The following is a 17,848-nucleotide window of genomic DNA, read 5'->3' on the forward strand; positions in this document are numbered from 1 at the left end:
TCTTGACATGATCAAGTGTTTGTTTATTTTTTAGGGGGGAAAAGCAAATCCTTTGGGTATAAATATGGGACCAATCAGGACAGTACCAGTATAGCGTAGAACCATCATGTAGAAATTCTGGACCACTAGATGAGTTGAAGGTTTGATGCAAAATATATTTTTAGTAAAAAAAGGGGAATGTCAGAAGAATGAGAGGTTTGGAACAGCATGCATCCAGTGGCTCTTAAGAGGTAATACTGTATGTTAAAGAAGGACCGCCTTCACGCGTCGCCTTGGCAACGGGTGAGAAAAAAAAAAACGTATTGCACAGGAATCATCGGGGCGCAGTTCAGTCACCTTGAGCAGGTAACTATGCATTTAGAGAATATAGTGTGTAGATCCGACATAGCGATGCACGGCATGAGCAGAGCTCGGTAGACGATGCAGGATAGTCGCGCGCGCCTAAAGACCACGGACAGCTCGGCGCGCGCCTCGCAGGAGAGGAATATGCGCCGTGGTTTCTGCTTCCCTGCTCTCGGATGAGAGATCTTTGCGCCTTTTTTTTTGCCCCCCCAGGAGGAGCTCGACTCGTCGTGTTCTGTCGCGCGAGGAGCGTTGAGGTTGGAAGTGGAGGAAAAGTTGATTTTGATGGTCATATATGAAGATCTGGACTCCGGCGCGCAGACATGCCCATGCACCCCGTCACCTCCACGTTGATGTACCGAGGGATCTGCACCATCCCAGACATCCTTTCGTACGGGACACCGGTCAACCTACCTGAAGATGAGGTCGAGGGTGAGTCCGAGCGCCTCGCGCACTGGATGAGCTTTAATCCGATCATCATTACGCACCAATCCATGAAGCCTTTCCGTCATTCATTCTCAGTCATATTTCGGTTCTTTTGGGGGCTCCTCACCTCTAGCATATTAGGAACTTAAATCTTTGTTAATCTCCAACACGAGCGGGGTCTTCTCCTCCCTAAAAGGCAGCATGATCATGGATAAGAAGCGCATCCAATGTCACTTCCAGTCTCAGAGCACCTGTTAATCTACTCTCATGGGTTTCTGGGGTTTCTTCTATTGAAGGAATGCTGTGTAGAAATGCATTTTTATTAGGAAAAAATTATGTTTTATGTTCTTCTGGCTAAGTGTTTGGAAAAATTATTGCATATTGTACAGGCTTGAAACTTTCCACTGGTTTATTTCTAATTATTACTGCAGCTGAGAAAAATATTGGTTGTAACCGAGTTACTAAATTCTGAATAAATCAACAATTCTTTGTTGCAACAGATTTATTGGCAGTTGTATTCAATTTAGAAATAAATACACAGAATAATATTAATAAAATAATCAGAATCTACTTATTTATATGATTATATTAATGGAATATTTAGAGATTTTTAGCACTCACTTTCTTTAATTCATTTCTTGAATGTTTAATTCGATATATTATAATTATTAATATTATAATTATTAATATTATTATTATTAATATTATTATTATTAATATTATTATTAATATTATTATTAATAATATTGTTATTAATATTATTATTATTATTATTATTATTATTATTATTTTATACGGTCTCATATTTATATATCTTGCATAAAGCATGCCAGACACACACACACACACACATATATATATATATATATATATATATATATATATATATATATATATATATATATATATATATATATATATATATATATTCTGATTGTTATTATCTTTCAACACTCTTCTGGTAGCTGCTGACTTTTTTTTAGTGCAATTGTTTTATTTTCTTAGTTTTTTTGTTTTCTTTTTTAACAATTTCAAACAAGTTCTCCAAAACTAAGTTTTTTCAACCTAAATCAAAAAGCAAACTCAGAGGTTCTGAAGTAATTTTTTTCCCCCTCTTGACAAAAATGTGTTTGAATTTTTATTTATTTATTTGTTTTTTTGCAATTGCAAGTCAAATGATCAGCGAGCGTAATGTTGATTAGAATTTAAAAAAGTGAAAAGAAAAAAAGAATTTTAAAGGAGAACCCGTCCACGTGTGCGAGACAAAACTGAAATCAATTTCAATTCCAGTTTTCAGCTGTAGTCTATTGACTTCCTTCAAGGTTAAAGCAATATTTCAAATCATTGTTGAGTCTCTATGAGCGTTTCTGAATCTCCTTATCCTTTTGGGAAGTACTTGGCCACAGACAGGAACAAGTTATGTTTACGAATTTTATTACTCAGTTCTGAACTCAGCTCTGTGACTCATGGCTTTAATATATCGAAGACACACCTTGACCAAAAACTGATTGGAGAGTCTATGCTAAAGATGAGATGCGCCAGTGTGGAAACATATCTTTCCAAAATGCAAAAAAAAGGCATCAGAATTTGTATTGTGACATACGGCTTTCATATGGAGAGGAAACGGTGTCAGCTGTGGCTCATTCCAATATAAACCATAAGCAGGGGAGGGGTGAGTGCTTGGCGATACTCCGAGGTGACAGGCTATTACAACGGGCAGCATGATGAACAAAACCATCTTGTCAGACTACCACACACACACACACACACACACACACACACACACACACACACACACACGTCTCTAACACCTGCATCAGGATGCAGATCCACACGACTGCAGCGCATCCTTCGATATGCAAGGCAAATTGTAAACACTGTCAATAAGAGGCACACTAACACACAAACAAAGGCAGGCACATTCCCACACACACTTCAAGAGCGGATTAGTGTGGTCTGATATGAAAGCGAGAAAGACAGTGGAGCTAAAACACAGACGTGAGTCAAAAATAAACAAGTTATTTTATTTTTGCTTGTAGGATCTCCTTAACATTTGATATTTGTGTCTAATGCTTTAAGAAAGAATATTCTATGTATGACACCTCAGTAAATCACTTTATATAGTGAAAAGATGCACACAAGAGCCTTTGGTGCAGCTGATAATGATATCAGAGTGCACTCTGTGGATTAGAGTAGCTAACACTGATTTAATACTCCTGACGTCACGCTACCAGAGTCAACTTATGTAAAACACTAACGGCATTGTGCGACGAGACGATTCACCTGCGATGTGCGACTTAGCATACTGTCAATAGTTCAAGTATACTCAGTTAATCAATGATAAATTCTAATGAAGGGTTTTTATTATGGATGCTTGAAGATCGAGATCGAGATCTGTCGGTTTACGAGATCACATGATGCCACGTGAAGCGAAACGTAGTGTAGTGAAAAACGTTGCTGAGATAATGAACTGACGACATGAAACGAAAGAAATCCTTTGTAGATAAGACATCGAACTTCCCATTGGAAGTTCTTCAACCCTTGAGAGTTGAAGCTTTTAATCCCCAACTGCCAAGTGGTATAAATAAGATAAATGTAAATGTAAGTCACTATGGATTAGCGCATCTGTAAATGTAAATAAGACTGATCTTGATGTCTAAATAACCCAAATGGCAAACCCTCTGCTGTAAAAATATCATGAGGAATTATGATAAGTAGCTTGTTCCAACATTTTGTACATAAAAGTCAACATTCGGAGTGCATCACTATTAACCAAAACAGTAAAGACAATGCACAGAGGGCAAAATAACTAATGAACTAACTGAATGAATAAATAAAATAAAATAAAATGAATATAATGTCAGGATGTTACAGTATTTATGTTATGACAATTTCAGACAATAAAACCTACTTTTTCTTTAGAGATGTAGTAAATGGCATTTAAGGTATCTAATATCGCTAAAAGAGTACAAAGAACGAGCCTGAGAGCCTAGTAGTCCAAATACATAAACAGCAGTGATGAACACTAAATAAGTATTTTTACTTCATTACAACACTTTAATAAATTTCTTCAAATATCTGCAGTTTATCAGAGGACAATTCTTCTTCTTCTTCTTCTTTCGGCTGCTCCCATTAGGGGTCGCCACAGTGGATCATCCGTCTCCATACCACCCTGTCCTCTACATCTGCCTCTTTCACACCAACTACCTGCATGTCTTCCTTCACCACATCCATGAATCTCCTCCTTGGCCTTCCTCTTTTCCTCCTACCTGGTGGCTCCATCCTCAGCATTCTTCTACCAATATAATTCATGTCCTTCCTCTGCACATGTCCAAACCATCTCAATCTCGCCTCCCTCACCTTGTCTCCAAAACGTCCTACATGTGCTGTCCCTCTAATAAACTCCTTTCTAATATCAGAGGACAATTAATAAAAAAAAAATAAATAATAGATTTTTCCTACTTTTCACTTAATTACATAATAATAAAAAAAACAACAACATCTTGTTTCTTCCAACTTTGAAGATAGACTGTGGCGAGTGTGTGTTGGGTTCTCTTACAGTGGGTATAGTAAATCTCCTCAAAATGTCTGATATGCAGAAGAATAGAGCACATAACTGCATCTCATATCTGATATTATTCACATATACACAATACAGACAATAGTTTGTGTGCACATGACCATTCGATTTGTTCGTTTGAGTTCTCTCGCAATCGATTCCATATTTAGTCCTGGGAAGTGTGTAGATTTTAGAGTGTGTTTGTGGAGATTTGTGCAGATCCATTCAGGCACCTGGGTGTTAGTAAAGAGGGGTTGATCAATGGGGTTGAGCTCAGAGGTCTAAAGCAGGAGATCTAGCTCTCCAATCTATGCTTTGTGCACAGAGACATTGTCATGCTGGAACAGGTTTGGGTCTTTGAGTTTAAGTGAAGGCAAAATTTTATGTTATTGCATCCAAAGGCATCCTTTTCAACTGTGTACATCCAAATGTGTCCTAAAAGTTTTGGGGGAAAGTAATGTAATTATAGATGGTTAATAAAAACAGTGGTCTCAAGACTAAAGCATTAATGTATTGCTAGTTTTTACAGAAGATAGTGTGAAGTGGGACTGGCAACCGATTGGGACAGTGCTGTATTTTAGTAAAAAAAAAACCCAAACATATTGGCAAAGATTTGAGCAAAAACATGACTCCTACATCAGATTCTTACACCAGTGTATACACAGAAACACTTGTACATTAGCTTGTTCGTTTTAAACGATAGATCTAAACTTTTTTTGCATTTATTTGATCATATTTTATAATACTTGGCATTATTGTGCCTTTTAAATGTCATCCTGTTGACCTTTTTCACGTACACGTGTCTCTTACGTTTAAAAATGAGTTTTGGATGATTGGAAATGACTCAGCTCATGTCTCTTGTGAAAACAAGATGGCCACCAATTGGGAATACTTCACTCGGAAGACTTTGGGTAGGAATTTATTTCCAAACATCCAAGCACAGATATCCAGTAAATTGAATGACCTGCCACTGGAAAAGAATGCAGGCATCCAAAATCAGCAACCGGAGCAAGCGAATGGTCACAGAGGCTTTTTTTATCTATTTCACAGTAGCCATTTTTCCCTCTTCAACCAGCAGCACATGTTTCACATGTGATCCTGCATGATGTGACCTCAAAGCAGGCAGAAATGTTGCTTCAGAAACCATTTCTTTTTATTTTCCACAGCTGTACAAATTTTCATATTTGTGTAAAGAGCTACCAAGCACTTATTTATTTATTTTACATTTTTATCAGCTAACGAATCAAGGTAGCAGCTTGGTGTACAAATGAGAGGAAAAATAACATTAGGGACGGAGTATGGAGGAATTATAAGAAAATTAAAGACATTCAAGTCAGAGACCGTATACTCACCATTGCCAGTAAGAATATGATTATGAAATGATAGGATGCCACATTGGATGCCAGCATTTATTTATTATCCGTGATCCAATAATAATTGTCAAGATTCAGAGAACAAGGTGACTTCATTCTCTGTTTTTAAGTCGATGTTAAATTAAAATTTTATAATAATTTAAATTTTAATACATTTTTTGTATTTACATCATTTATTATTAGAAACATTTGAAATATATGTTTGTATAACAAATTTAAATAAAATGCCTGCTTAAAAAAAAAGGTTTTCTCTATTTATACACATATATACAGGTTTATTGGCCAAGTGTGTTGACACACACAAGGAATTTGGTTCCAGCTGTTTGTTACTTTCAAAAGTACAGACATAAATAAAAAAACCTATACATGACAAAAACAGACTATACAAGACAATATAGACAAAACAAACAATGTGAGACAATATAGACAGTGTGGGTAATAAATAGGGATACAGACCAGTAATGTACATAAAGTGTGAGAGTGCATGGTAGTGCAAATGACAGTATTGTGTGTCAGGTATGATTAAAGAGTTTACTATAAAACTTTGTACAGTATATAGCAGCAATAGTGTTTGTAACATATACAGATAATGTGATGAGTGACAGTTCTGTGCAGTACTTATAGATGTGAAGCAGGGAATATAATTATGGTTAGTTGTTAGTGAGGGTGATTGCTTGGGGAAAGAAACTGTTTCTGTGTCTGGCAGTTTTTGTGGACAAAGTTCTGTAGCGCCTGCCAGAAGGGAGGAGCTGAAAGATGTTGTGTCCAGGGTGTGAAGTGTCGTTAATGATTAATGATATATTACTTAATTTAATAAATATAATAAATATAATAAAAGCATGTACTGCATTAAACTAAATGATATATATAGAATAGAAACATTTAGTTTAATGCAAATTCACTTTTTTATTATTTAAATTACTGTGTCTCACCCGTTTAGCATCTGATCCTATCTCATGCGTGTCGAACGATGATCGGATTTTAACTGATTTTTATCTACAATGAAAGTTTGCTTTCTTTAAGCTTCTAAAAAGATAAAAAAAAATTAGAACATGCTCTCAGCGTTCTGGAAAGATATCCCATCTGATCTCGATTTTCAAGTCCGGATTGATAATCTGGAAAAATTATTTTCATGCTAAATGGTTTTTATTCAGCAGCCCTGACACCACAGATAAAGAAAAAAAACCCTCACAAGTGTATTAAGGAAAGTGAAAGGCCAGTCGTACTGCAGCTGCTTTATTTCAGAGACGCGCTCAGGATATAGAGTTGCCTCATGCTATGCCAGGAACACTCTGATTGACAGTGTTTGCTGTTCTGAGGAAATTCCCAGATGTTTCCTGCACCTGGCCACGTGCTCCACATGGCATTCCGCTGCACCATGACGATCGGCTGCTGAGCTTGTTTCGAGCTTGATTAAAGCGCTTGGCAGACATGGCAGAGGTGAAACTGCATCCGTGATTCAATCTGCATTTGGATGCTGGATGAAAGGGTAAGGATTAGGGGGGTGTCTGTGCAGCACACGAGCTAGCGTGGAGAATGGTGTTTTCCCGTGTGAGAGAGAACGATCTCTACCTGCCATCGAACACTTGCTGAAAAGTCATGGATCACAGCATAATTTCACATACTCCTGTAGGACATGGAGACGCAGGCTCAGTCATGGGTAATCATGACGAAGGTGGCGTGAGAGAACGCGTGTAAATAATGATTTATGTTTCAGTATGTTTCACATCGAGTGTGAAGAGTTTTATTCTTTTTGGAAAGTAACAATAACTAGACAGACAGACAGACAGACAGACAGACAGACAGACAGACAGACAGACAGACAGACAGACAGAGAGTTAAACAACAGACAGATTGATAATAGACAGATTTAAAAAATTTTGATAAACAGACAGACAGACAGACAGACGACAAACAGATCTGCAAACAGACAAACAGACCGGCAAACAGACAAGCAGACAGATAGAAAGACAGATTTATTGATAGATAGATAGATCACACAGACAAACAGACAAATATATAAATAGGTAGACTGATAGAAATACTGATAGATAGATAGAAATACTGATAGAAATACTGATAGAAATACTGATAGATAGATAGATAGATAGATAGATAGATAGATAGATAGATAGATAGATAGATAGATAGAGAATAGATAGATAGATAGATAGATAGATAGATAGATAGATAGATAGATAGATAGATAGATAGATAGATAGATAGATAGATAGATAGATAGATAGAGATAGCTTGCTTTAAATTCCATTCAGAAGAAGACATTTTCCACCATCCAGTTGGCAGGAAAGTGCACACGGTGCCTGCAGTGAAGGCGAGCATGCTGGGTAATAAATGACTGTCGGTGAAAAGAAGACACATAATTAGGGTAAAGGTTTCCGGAAATTTCAGCATAGTCCAGGGATGTATCTATGCGCCTGAGCTCTTTGCATGTACTTGCTGATGAAACTCATCCCTCATGAAAAAAGTTCACACCGAATCAACAACTGAAGTGCGGTAACATCTACATTCCCACCCCCCCCAGAGGTTATCATTTGTTTTCTTTCTTTTAGGTGATGAAGCAATTTTTTATTCGCTACCATGTAAGGATTTAGTCAGTGCCAGGAGAAACACTAAATGGGAGCTTGTGTTCAATAAAAACGTCAATACTTAAATGTACTGAAAAATCATTGCAGTACAAACAGCGCAGTAAAAATCAGCAGTGACGGATGAAGTCCTCTGAGATGAAACCTAGAGCAGATTCAATACTGTGACAGCGGCCTCGAATGGGACGCCGTGCAGGATTTACTCAGTACTGCCCTCGGGGTGGGGGTGGAGGGTGGTGGTAGCATACAGTGCTTATATTTGTTATATGACTTCTCTATCTGGTGTTTATAGTCATGCATTCTCCACTGCTGTAAGAACTATTATTATTATAATTTTTATTATTATTATTATTATTAATATTAAAAGCATAGGAGGGCAATGGAATTATGAGGAGTAGAGGTGGTGAAGGTGGATGAGGTGAAAGGGTTGAAAAAGGTAAGAGACGGCTGAGATGGTTTGGACATGTGCAGAGGAGGGACATGGGGTATATCAGTAGGAGAATGCTGAGGATGAAGCCACCAGGCAGGAGGAAAAATCTAAGACCAAGAAGGAGGTTTATGGATGTGGTGAGGGAAGACATGCAGGTGGTTGGGTTGAAAGAGGCAGATGTAGAGGACAGGGTACAGACAGAGTGGTATGGAGATGCAAAATCTGTGGCAACCCATAATGGAAGCAGCAGAAAGAAGAAAAACTAATGAATTCATTCTAGTTATTATTATTATTATATTATTATTATTATTATTATTATTATTATTATTATTATTTATTAACAACAATAACAATCATATAAATTTTAATAAAACATTTTTTTGCTTTTTTCTTTTTTGCTTTACTTTTTATTTTTATTTATTGTATGGCTTTTTTGCTTCTCTCTCTCTCTCTCGCTCTCTCGCTCTCTCGCTCTCTCTCTCTTATCTTACCATTAACCTGCTTTTTATATACACATGTTAATAGTGTTTAATTTTTACACTCTAAACATTATAAATTTGACCTTTCCCAAACTGTCTCATGTCTCTTATTTCATGTTTCACTCAATTACACCATTTCCGGAGACACAAATGAGAGAGAAAATGTCACCAATTCTAGGAAAAATAATTAGCTAAAGAATAGACAGCAATGACTAACACTGATGTGGCCCAGATTTAATATAATTTTTTTTCCTTAATCTTTATCTTTTATTTTTTATCTTGCTTTACTGATGCGGAAAGTCTCAAATCAAGCATTAAAATCTAAATTATGCAGACATCCGGCGAATAAAACCGTCCGTGTGGAAACATGGAAAAAGTTCCGTTCGGTGTCCTGATGATTTACGCTATTTAAAGCACCGTAATTCAAACATTTACAAGAATATTTTGCCTTCATGCTCTATGATGAGTTGGGTTTCACTAATAATAAACATACATTTGCATAAAGCATCAATATTTGTCCATGCGCATGTTGATTATAGTGTTAAAAAAGGGAAATTCTTAAATTAAATTAAGGTACATTTAGAACAGTGAAAGTTTTCGATTAAGTTGCGATCAATCACTTTATTTTCACTTCATTATTTATATGATTTATAACCTTCACACCATCAGGCTTTTTTGTGCTTCTGGCTTATGTTTAGAATAAATCTTTCCCGCTATTCAATTATATACATCCTGTTTATCTATTGCTGACATTTTATTAGGAAAAACTTCATATCATTAGCCCGTAATCAGTCTTTAATAAGACGTAGAGCGGTGTGGCTTTACAGTGCTCATATCAGTGTCATTTAAATGGACAGAAGAATCCGTAATGATGTTTATGATACATTTGTTTATACCAGTATGCCAGTAAAGAGCGAAAGCACAATCTAGATGGAAGACAAGAAGTAGACTCAACATCTAGAAAGCTATGCATAAATAACTGACAGAGAAGCTGCGGCATTAAGGAAACGATCTGCCTCCTGACAGCCGCGGTGCTCCATAAGCCACGGGTCTTCTGCGTTTCTCAGATCCGACGCTTCACCCCCTGGCGTGTTCCTCGTGCGACCGAGAAATAAAAATGGAGCAGGAAAATAGTTCTCCTATTTGCATCGTACATTTTTTATTCTTTTTTTTTGCTAGGAAACCTCTGAATCCCTGAACAAACTCTGATTTGTATGCGCCGACAATCAGAGGCATTTCAAATCATTTGTTTCACTTGTATGACTTATAATAGCCAGAGGAAACAAAAACTATTTCGGGGAGTTAATTTACAACTGTTTAAACATTTCCAGAAAGCCGCATCAGCTTGTTGAAATGGATATGAAATTATTCCTACTTAATCTAACAAATTGTCTACCCCAGGTTTTTTCCCAGAGATTCAATTCAATATAATACTAAAATAACGTTCCGTCCAATACTACAGGTATGACACACTTTACCAGACTGTTGATTTTGGTTATAAACTAGCAGGTAAAAATTTGTCATAAAAAGATTCCCCTCTTTTGCATCACATCATTGTGTAGCAAATTCCAGTTAGCATCTTTAGCACTCTTCTGCTATTTTTTTTGTTTGTATAGCCATGTTTGGATTCATGCTATATCTTAACCCCTGTCATTTCCTATTCATCACTGTTTACAGCTGTTGATGAAATACCACTTCACGAAATGCACGTTTTGCTGCCCTACATCGGGTCATTTTGTTTTAAGTTCTAAGTTTGTCTGCTTTTGATCTGAATTTACATTTATGACGCCCTTATTCAGAGTGGCTTTTCTCTCATTCATACAGCTGAACAGTGGAGTGGTTATGGGCCATGCTCGGGGTCCAATGAGTGGGAGCTTGAACTCATGACCTTATGATCCAAAAACCTACTGTTTTATTATTTACGTTCTTGTCTTGCACTAATTCACATTGTTTGCCCATCCCTGCTTTCGTTTACACTTCTGGATTAGGTTCTGGTTTGGTCTGCTTTAAAACTATATATATATATATATATATATACACACACAGTACAGACCAAAAGTTTGGACACACCTTCTCATTCAAAGAGTTTTCTTTATTTTCATGACTATGAAAATTGTAGATTCACACTGAAGGCATCAAAACTATGAATGAACACATGTGGAATTATATATGGAATTATATACATAACAAAAAAGTGTAAACAACTGAAAAATGTCATATTCTAGGTTCTTCAAAGTAGCCACCTTTTGCTTTGATTACTGCTTTGCACACTCTTGGCATTCTCTTGATGAGCTTCAAGAGGTAGTCACCTGAAATGGTCTTCCAACGGTCTTCAAGGAGTTCCCCGAGAGATGCTTGGCACTTGTTGGCCCTTTTGCCTTCACTCTGCGGTCCAGCTCGCCCCTAAACCATCTCGATTGGGTTCAGGTCCAGTGACTGTGGAGGCCAGGTCATCTGGCGCAGCACCCCATCACTCTCCTTCTTGGTCAAATAGCCCTTGATGCCTTCAGTGTGAATCTACAATTTTCATAGTCATGAAAGTAAAGAAAACTCTTTGAATGAGAAGGTGTGTAAGTAAACCTAATTCCAAGCGACGGTAGCCAACTACACGATGAGAAAACTATTATGCTCGTGTGGGTATGTTTGTTATGATAGACCTGGTTAAGCCCTTTAATAAACACTCATTTCTAATCTGAGCAACAGGTCATAAATTTTCTTTTTATTGCTTGTCAGGTGTGTATTTGGAAAGTCTTCCTTGCTTATGATCAGCCAGCACTTAACTCAGCATGAGATTATTGTTAAATATGGAGATGTTCATGTCATTCCACGCATACTTCGATGGATGATTAGAAGCCAATTAAACCCAGTTTAGCAGCCTTCATTGTGTGGCAAGGTGCCTTTCAGAGAGCAATTCTGATATTTCCATCATTCTTCGTAGCCTGGCTTGTAGTAATACAGCTTAGATGGTTATTCTGCAAAATATTGAAAAAAATGCTATTTTTACTTTTAATACCGTTATCGTTTGTATAGAAATGGCTCAATCGCTTTTAATCTCAATCAGGAATTTAATGTTGAATGTGTTCCATAACCCAGTGGCAAGAATCAAAATCACTGACTAAAGTTTTAAAATATTTTTGTCCATAAATATGTATTAAATTATCTGCAATCCATGTTACTTGAAGCTGTTGCTTAAACAAACAGACTAAGATTTGGTCGTCTAGCAGGCTGAACACGTTGACATTTTCATGTCTTTTGATTCCGCACTAGACCAGAGTTGGGACGTAATGTATAAATACTGTAATTACTGTACTTAAATAGATTTTTCTGGTATCAGTACTTTATATTCCTGACAACATTTTACTTTGTTATTGAATTTTTACACAAATATCTGTACTTTCTACTTACATTTTCAAACCAGGCTCGTTATTTTTTTTCCTTCTCATTGCACTCATTTTCAGCCCATCAACCTATTTTCTGTAATTGGTCGCCTTTTTCAACCCGCCACTGGTGTGTCATTTCCTGGCTCTCACACACCACAGATGTACAGTAGGTTAGCCTACAAAGCGAACAATGAGCAGGGCAGAAGGCAACAGGAAGTCTGAGGTTAACGTACATGAATGAGACAGAGTGAGTCAGCGATATAAACATGACTGAGAACAGAGACATTCCTGATCACCTGATCATCATCATCTTTTCTCTGCTTGTGTTCTATATGGTGGATGTTCAGCCTGGATATATTCATTAGGTAACAAAACGTTGTTACCAAATTACCCAAACTCAAATATATTTGTGTGGATTATATAGCTGTTTTTGTTTCCCACGCTGTCTGACAGAAGAAGAACTTGATTTGAATGAGTTAAACTTACAAGGATATTTACAAGATGAACTTTTCCAGAAAAGCTGGACACGGTGAGGGAAGGTTGGCCAAAACAGTCCTCAAGTGTTTTTATGAACCATTTATACTTTAGCATTTTCCTTCCTGTATACAATGCACAACCAGGGTCATTTTATGAGGTAAATATCAATGGTTCTGCTAGAGATGATGTATGTGGGCAATGCAGCTGTGGCTTCAGTGAAAGGAGACTTGTTGAATTGTGTTCATTGGGTTTCTTGCTTTAGTCATGGCATTCATTCTCACTGTATGATATTCCTGTATGTGATGCAGAGCTCTGTTCTACTGCACTTCCCTATAATATTGATGGTTTCTATAGCTGAGGCATCATAATGATGGTATTAAGAGGTGGATCGATTCAGGTAGAACACCACTGAAGGCCTGGGTGTGAAATGCAAAACCCACCACTGATATAATCTAATAATTAATGGAAGAATAATAAGTAATGGAAGACTAGCAACAAAACAAAAAGTAAATATTTGTTTATATAGTATTTTTTGCGGCTTTTATGGAAGGAGTCTCCAGTGTTAGTGCTTTGTACTGTACCAGTGAAAGTTAAAGCTTGTGGTTTCTTAGTAACACGATCAAAGGAGAAATGATGTATATAATGTCTGTGGTTTTTTTTTTCTTTTACAGCTATATAACTATAAAACACAATGACTGACTCCATACAAATAAATTAGAATGATTTTTATTGTACATGATCTATGAGTCAGTGATCTTTGAGACAATTTTCCACTTACTTCTCAATGTCAGTGCATCTTCCCGACATGACAAGGTTATTGGCAAGTAGTGACAGAATGCAAATAAAACAGAATGAAAACAAAAAAAGAGACAAAGCTGAGATATCATTATGCAAAAACCATGCTGGGACTGTATAGTCAGTGCCGCAGGCTAAACGAATTCTCCCCCTTGGTGGGTGCGGAAATATTTGAATAAAAATGATAAGACGTTGCTTGCTGAAGTTTCTATTCTGTACTGGGTAAAATGTATAAAATGAGTAAACACACAGGTTGGATTTTGCATGGGGTGTGCTATAGGCTAAGTGCAAATGTAAGCACTTTGAATCTTGAGCTCAGCTTGACACTTTAACATGCACACCCAATGGCAGGAGCTATTGTTTTACTGTTTTACTGACAATTACATTTTATTTGTTGACCTTTTTAACAATGCATATTGTCCAAAAGCAGCTTTAAAGTGAAAATAATTTTTTAAGTCATAAATTAGATGTTGAGGTTTTCGTTTGAAGTGACGAGGATGGACAGGATTAGAAATGAGTTTATTAGACTCATGTAGAACGTTTTGGAGACAAGGTGAGGGAGGCGAGATTAGGATGGTTTGGACATGTGCAGAGGAGGGACATGGGGTATATCAGTAGGAGAATGCTGAGGAGCCACCATCGGAGGAAAAGAGGAAGACCAAGGAAGAGGTTTATGGATGGGGTGAGGGAAGACATGCAGGTAGTTGGGTTGAAAGAAGCAGATGTAGAGGACAGGGGGGTATGAAGACAGATGATCCGCTGTGGCGCCCCCAAATGGGAGTAGCCGAAAGAAGAAGAAGAAAAAATCAGTCCCACAGTACCAAATCTCTAATGAGCGACTTAGTGGTGATGGTAAGTGAAGTAAAAACTCCCTGGAATGATATGAGGAAGAAACCTTGAGAGAATGATACAACCCACTCTATTATTAAAGGCATTGGGTGATGGATGTTAGATTTATCTGTAAGGTACATGGTATCCTGATAGCTATAAAAAAAAAGCACAAACACTTTAATAGCATGAAACAGGAGGTATATATTGGAATATGTACATTCATAGGCAAACACTAGGGATAGCTTCAGGGTGGACCAAAGCCAAAATAACCATCAAAATACTATTTTCAATAAACTCAACTTACCTACAATTAAATAAATAACACAAAAACGACTTCTTTAAACTCCCTTCAGCAAAAACAGGGAAGAAACACTCACCCCCAGACTTATAGGGGACTTATATTTATCTGGGTGATGTCCATATATCCATTCATTATAGTTCCATTAGGGCTGAGGTTATCAACTGTTCACTGATGGATTCAAGGTCAAAATTGTCTGTAGCAATTGTACATGTACAGCATTTAGCAGACACTCTTATCAAGAGCAATCTACAATGTTCTCATTTATACAGCTGAGCAGATGAGGGTTAAGGACTTTGCTTAAGGGTAAAGCATGGACTTCACTGCGATTTGAATTCACAACCTTTTGATCAGAAATTCAACATCTTAACAATTGAGCTACCATAGACCCAATCTAGTGCAGCAAAGTGTATATATTTCTAACATTCCAAAACCATCTTCATGATTATTCGGCTTAACCCCTTCACAGTAATCTTATGGATCTTAAAGCTGTTCATGAGAAGCCATCCTCAGCAGCAGTGAGTGGTTCACAATTAAAGAGAACTAGCCAAGATATTAGCTCTTTTGCATGTGTGTGTGTGTTTGTTGCAAATGAATGTAAATGTTGCGATTATCTGTATGCATTCCAAGGCAAATGAAATCATCAATGACTTATCACATTAATCAAACATCTTGAATAAATCTGACATTTAAATGAAGCCACTGATCTTTACATTCCATCTCCAGGGATTAAAGGTGAAATCTGGCTAAATACTTTCATGGAAAAGTTGATTTATTTCAGTAAAACAACTCAAATGTTGTATTAAATATATCCAATGCACACAGACTGAAGTAGTTTAAGTCTTTGGTTCTTTTAATGTTGATGATTTGGCTCACATTTAACAAAAACCCACCAATTTACTATCTCAACAAATTAGAATACTTCATAAGTGAGTTTTTTTAGTAAATTGTTGGCCTTTCGGAAAGTATGTTTATTTACTGTATATGTACTCAATTCTTGGTAGCAGCTCCTTTTGCTTTAATTACTGCCTCGATTCAGCGTGGCGTGGGGGTGATCAGTTTGTGGCACTGCTGAGGTGATACAGAAGCCCAGGTTTCTTTGACATTGGCCTTCAGCTCATCTGCATTTTTTTGGTCTCTTGTTTCTCATTTTCCTCTTGATAATTAACATAGATTCTCTATGGGGTTCAGATCTGGTGAGTTTGCTGGCCAGTCAAGCACACCAACACCATGATCATTTAAACAGCTTGTAGTGCTTTTGGTAGTGTGCCAGGTGCCAAATCCTGCTGGAAATGAAATCAGCATTTTTAAAAAACTGGTTAGCAGGTCTAAACTTGCTTGCCAAACTTTTTTTTTTTTTTTGTGGACCAACACCAGCAGATGACATTGCACCCCAAATCATCATAGTCGGTAAAAACTTAACACTGGACTTTGAACAACTTGTGCTACTAGCTTTTCCAACCTTCCTCCAGACTCTAGGACCTTAGTTTTCAAATAAAATACAAGATTTGCCCTCATCTGAAGAGTCCAGGTCTTCTTCTCTTCAGCCCAGGTAAGACGCCTCTGACGTTGTCTGTGGTTCAGTAGTGGCTTAACAAGAGGAATACGACAACTATAGACAAATTCCTTGACATGTCTCTGTGTAGTGGCTCTTGATGCCTTGACCCCTAGCCTCATTCCATTCCTTGTAAAGTGCACACAAATTCTTGAATGGATTTTGCTTTGACGAGCAAAGCTCAAGGCTCAAGGCTGTGGTTCTCTCGGTTGGTTGTGCATCTTTTCCTTTCACACTTTTCCCTCCACTCAACTTTCTGTTAACATGCTTGTATACAGCAGTCTGTGAATAGCAGCTTCTTTAGCAATGAAGGATTGTTGCTTCCCCTCTTTGTGAAGGGTGTTAATGATTGTCTTCTGGACAACTGTCAGATCAGCAGTCTTCCCTATGATTGTGTAGCCCGTTGAACCAAACTGAGAGACCATTTTGAAGCCTCAGGAAACCTTTGCAGGTGTTTTGAGTTGATTAGCTGATTGGCATGGCACCATATTCTAATTTGTTGAGATTAGAGGGTTTTTGTTAAATGTGAGCTAAAATCATCACAATTAAAAGAACCAAAGACTTAAACTACTTCAGTCTGTGTGCATTGAATTTATTTCATACACAAGTTTTACAATTTAAGTTGAATCACTGAAATAAATTAACTTTATGTCTGCCTAAAAACCATTGCAATGCTTATATCATTTTTCTTTTTTTCTTTTTTTCTTTTCCATGTGTATTTTTTTCTCCTGCTCTAGTCCTGTATCCAACCCCTGTCCTGGCATTGGATTATTATTTGATTGTTTTCACCTGTTCCCTTTGATTAGTTTGTTTGTAAAAGCCTCACCATTTGCAGTTGAGTCTCAAATGACATATTATACTACAACTTGTGTACTCTACTGCAGAAGGGTATCATTGGCTCACATTGAACATTAAATGTGATGCTGATAGCTTTTGCAGAAACAATCAAAAATGGATTTCCTAATTTGAATGTTTTAGGTCAATAATGTTATCTTGTACACACAGACATGACCTCAGTCACCATCAAATAGAAGTTTAAACACCTCCATAGGAGACTTGTTCAATCAAAAAAAAAAAAATTGTAGCCTGGGAGCCTCTCTGCATATCAGTGACTGTGCATGAAGTGTCAATAAGTCCAGACTTCGGTTGAATATGCATATCATCTAGGTTCTCCTAGAAGAAGTGCATTTCTGCTAGTTGCAATGTTCAGTGTAAACATAGAACTCGCACTATTTATAAGAAAAATTGGTGTTGAATAGTGAATAAGTTTGCAATTTGGGAAATTGTGTCTTATTGTGCA

General features: G+C 37.1%; 1 protein-coding gene across 2 annotated transcripts in view; it reads left to right on the forward strand.

Annotated features, from left to right (window-relative positions):
• Positions 1-310: 310 nt before the first annotated feature.
• cabp7a (calcium binding protein 7a) overlaps positions 311-17,848 on the forward strand; it is a 36,704-nt gene continuing 19,166 nt past the window's right edge. Inside the window, exons 1-2 of one of the 2 annotated variants that reach the window (XM_083527477.1) lie at positions 311-345; positions 556-774. In XM_083527477.1, coding sequence (XP_083383603.1) covers positions 666-774 — 109 coding nt within the window. In that variant the 5' untranslated portion in view covers positions 311-345; positions 556-665. Of the gene's footprint in view, positions 775-17,848 lie in introns of both variants that reach the window. The other variant, XM_083527478.1, reaches the window with a different exon arrangement.

This window comes from Silurus aristotelis (genome assembly GCF_946808225.1).
Source record: "Silurus aristotelis genome assembly, chromosome: 23".
Taxonomy (NCBI): Eukaryota; Metazoa; Chordata; class Actinopteri; order Siluriformes; family Siluridae; genus Silurus; species Silurus aristotelis.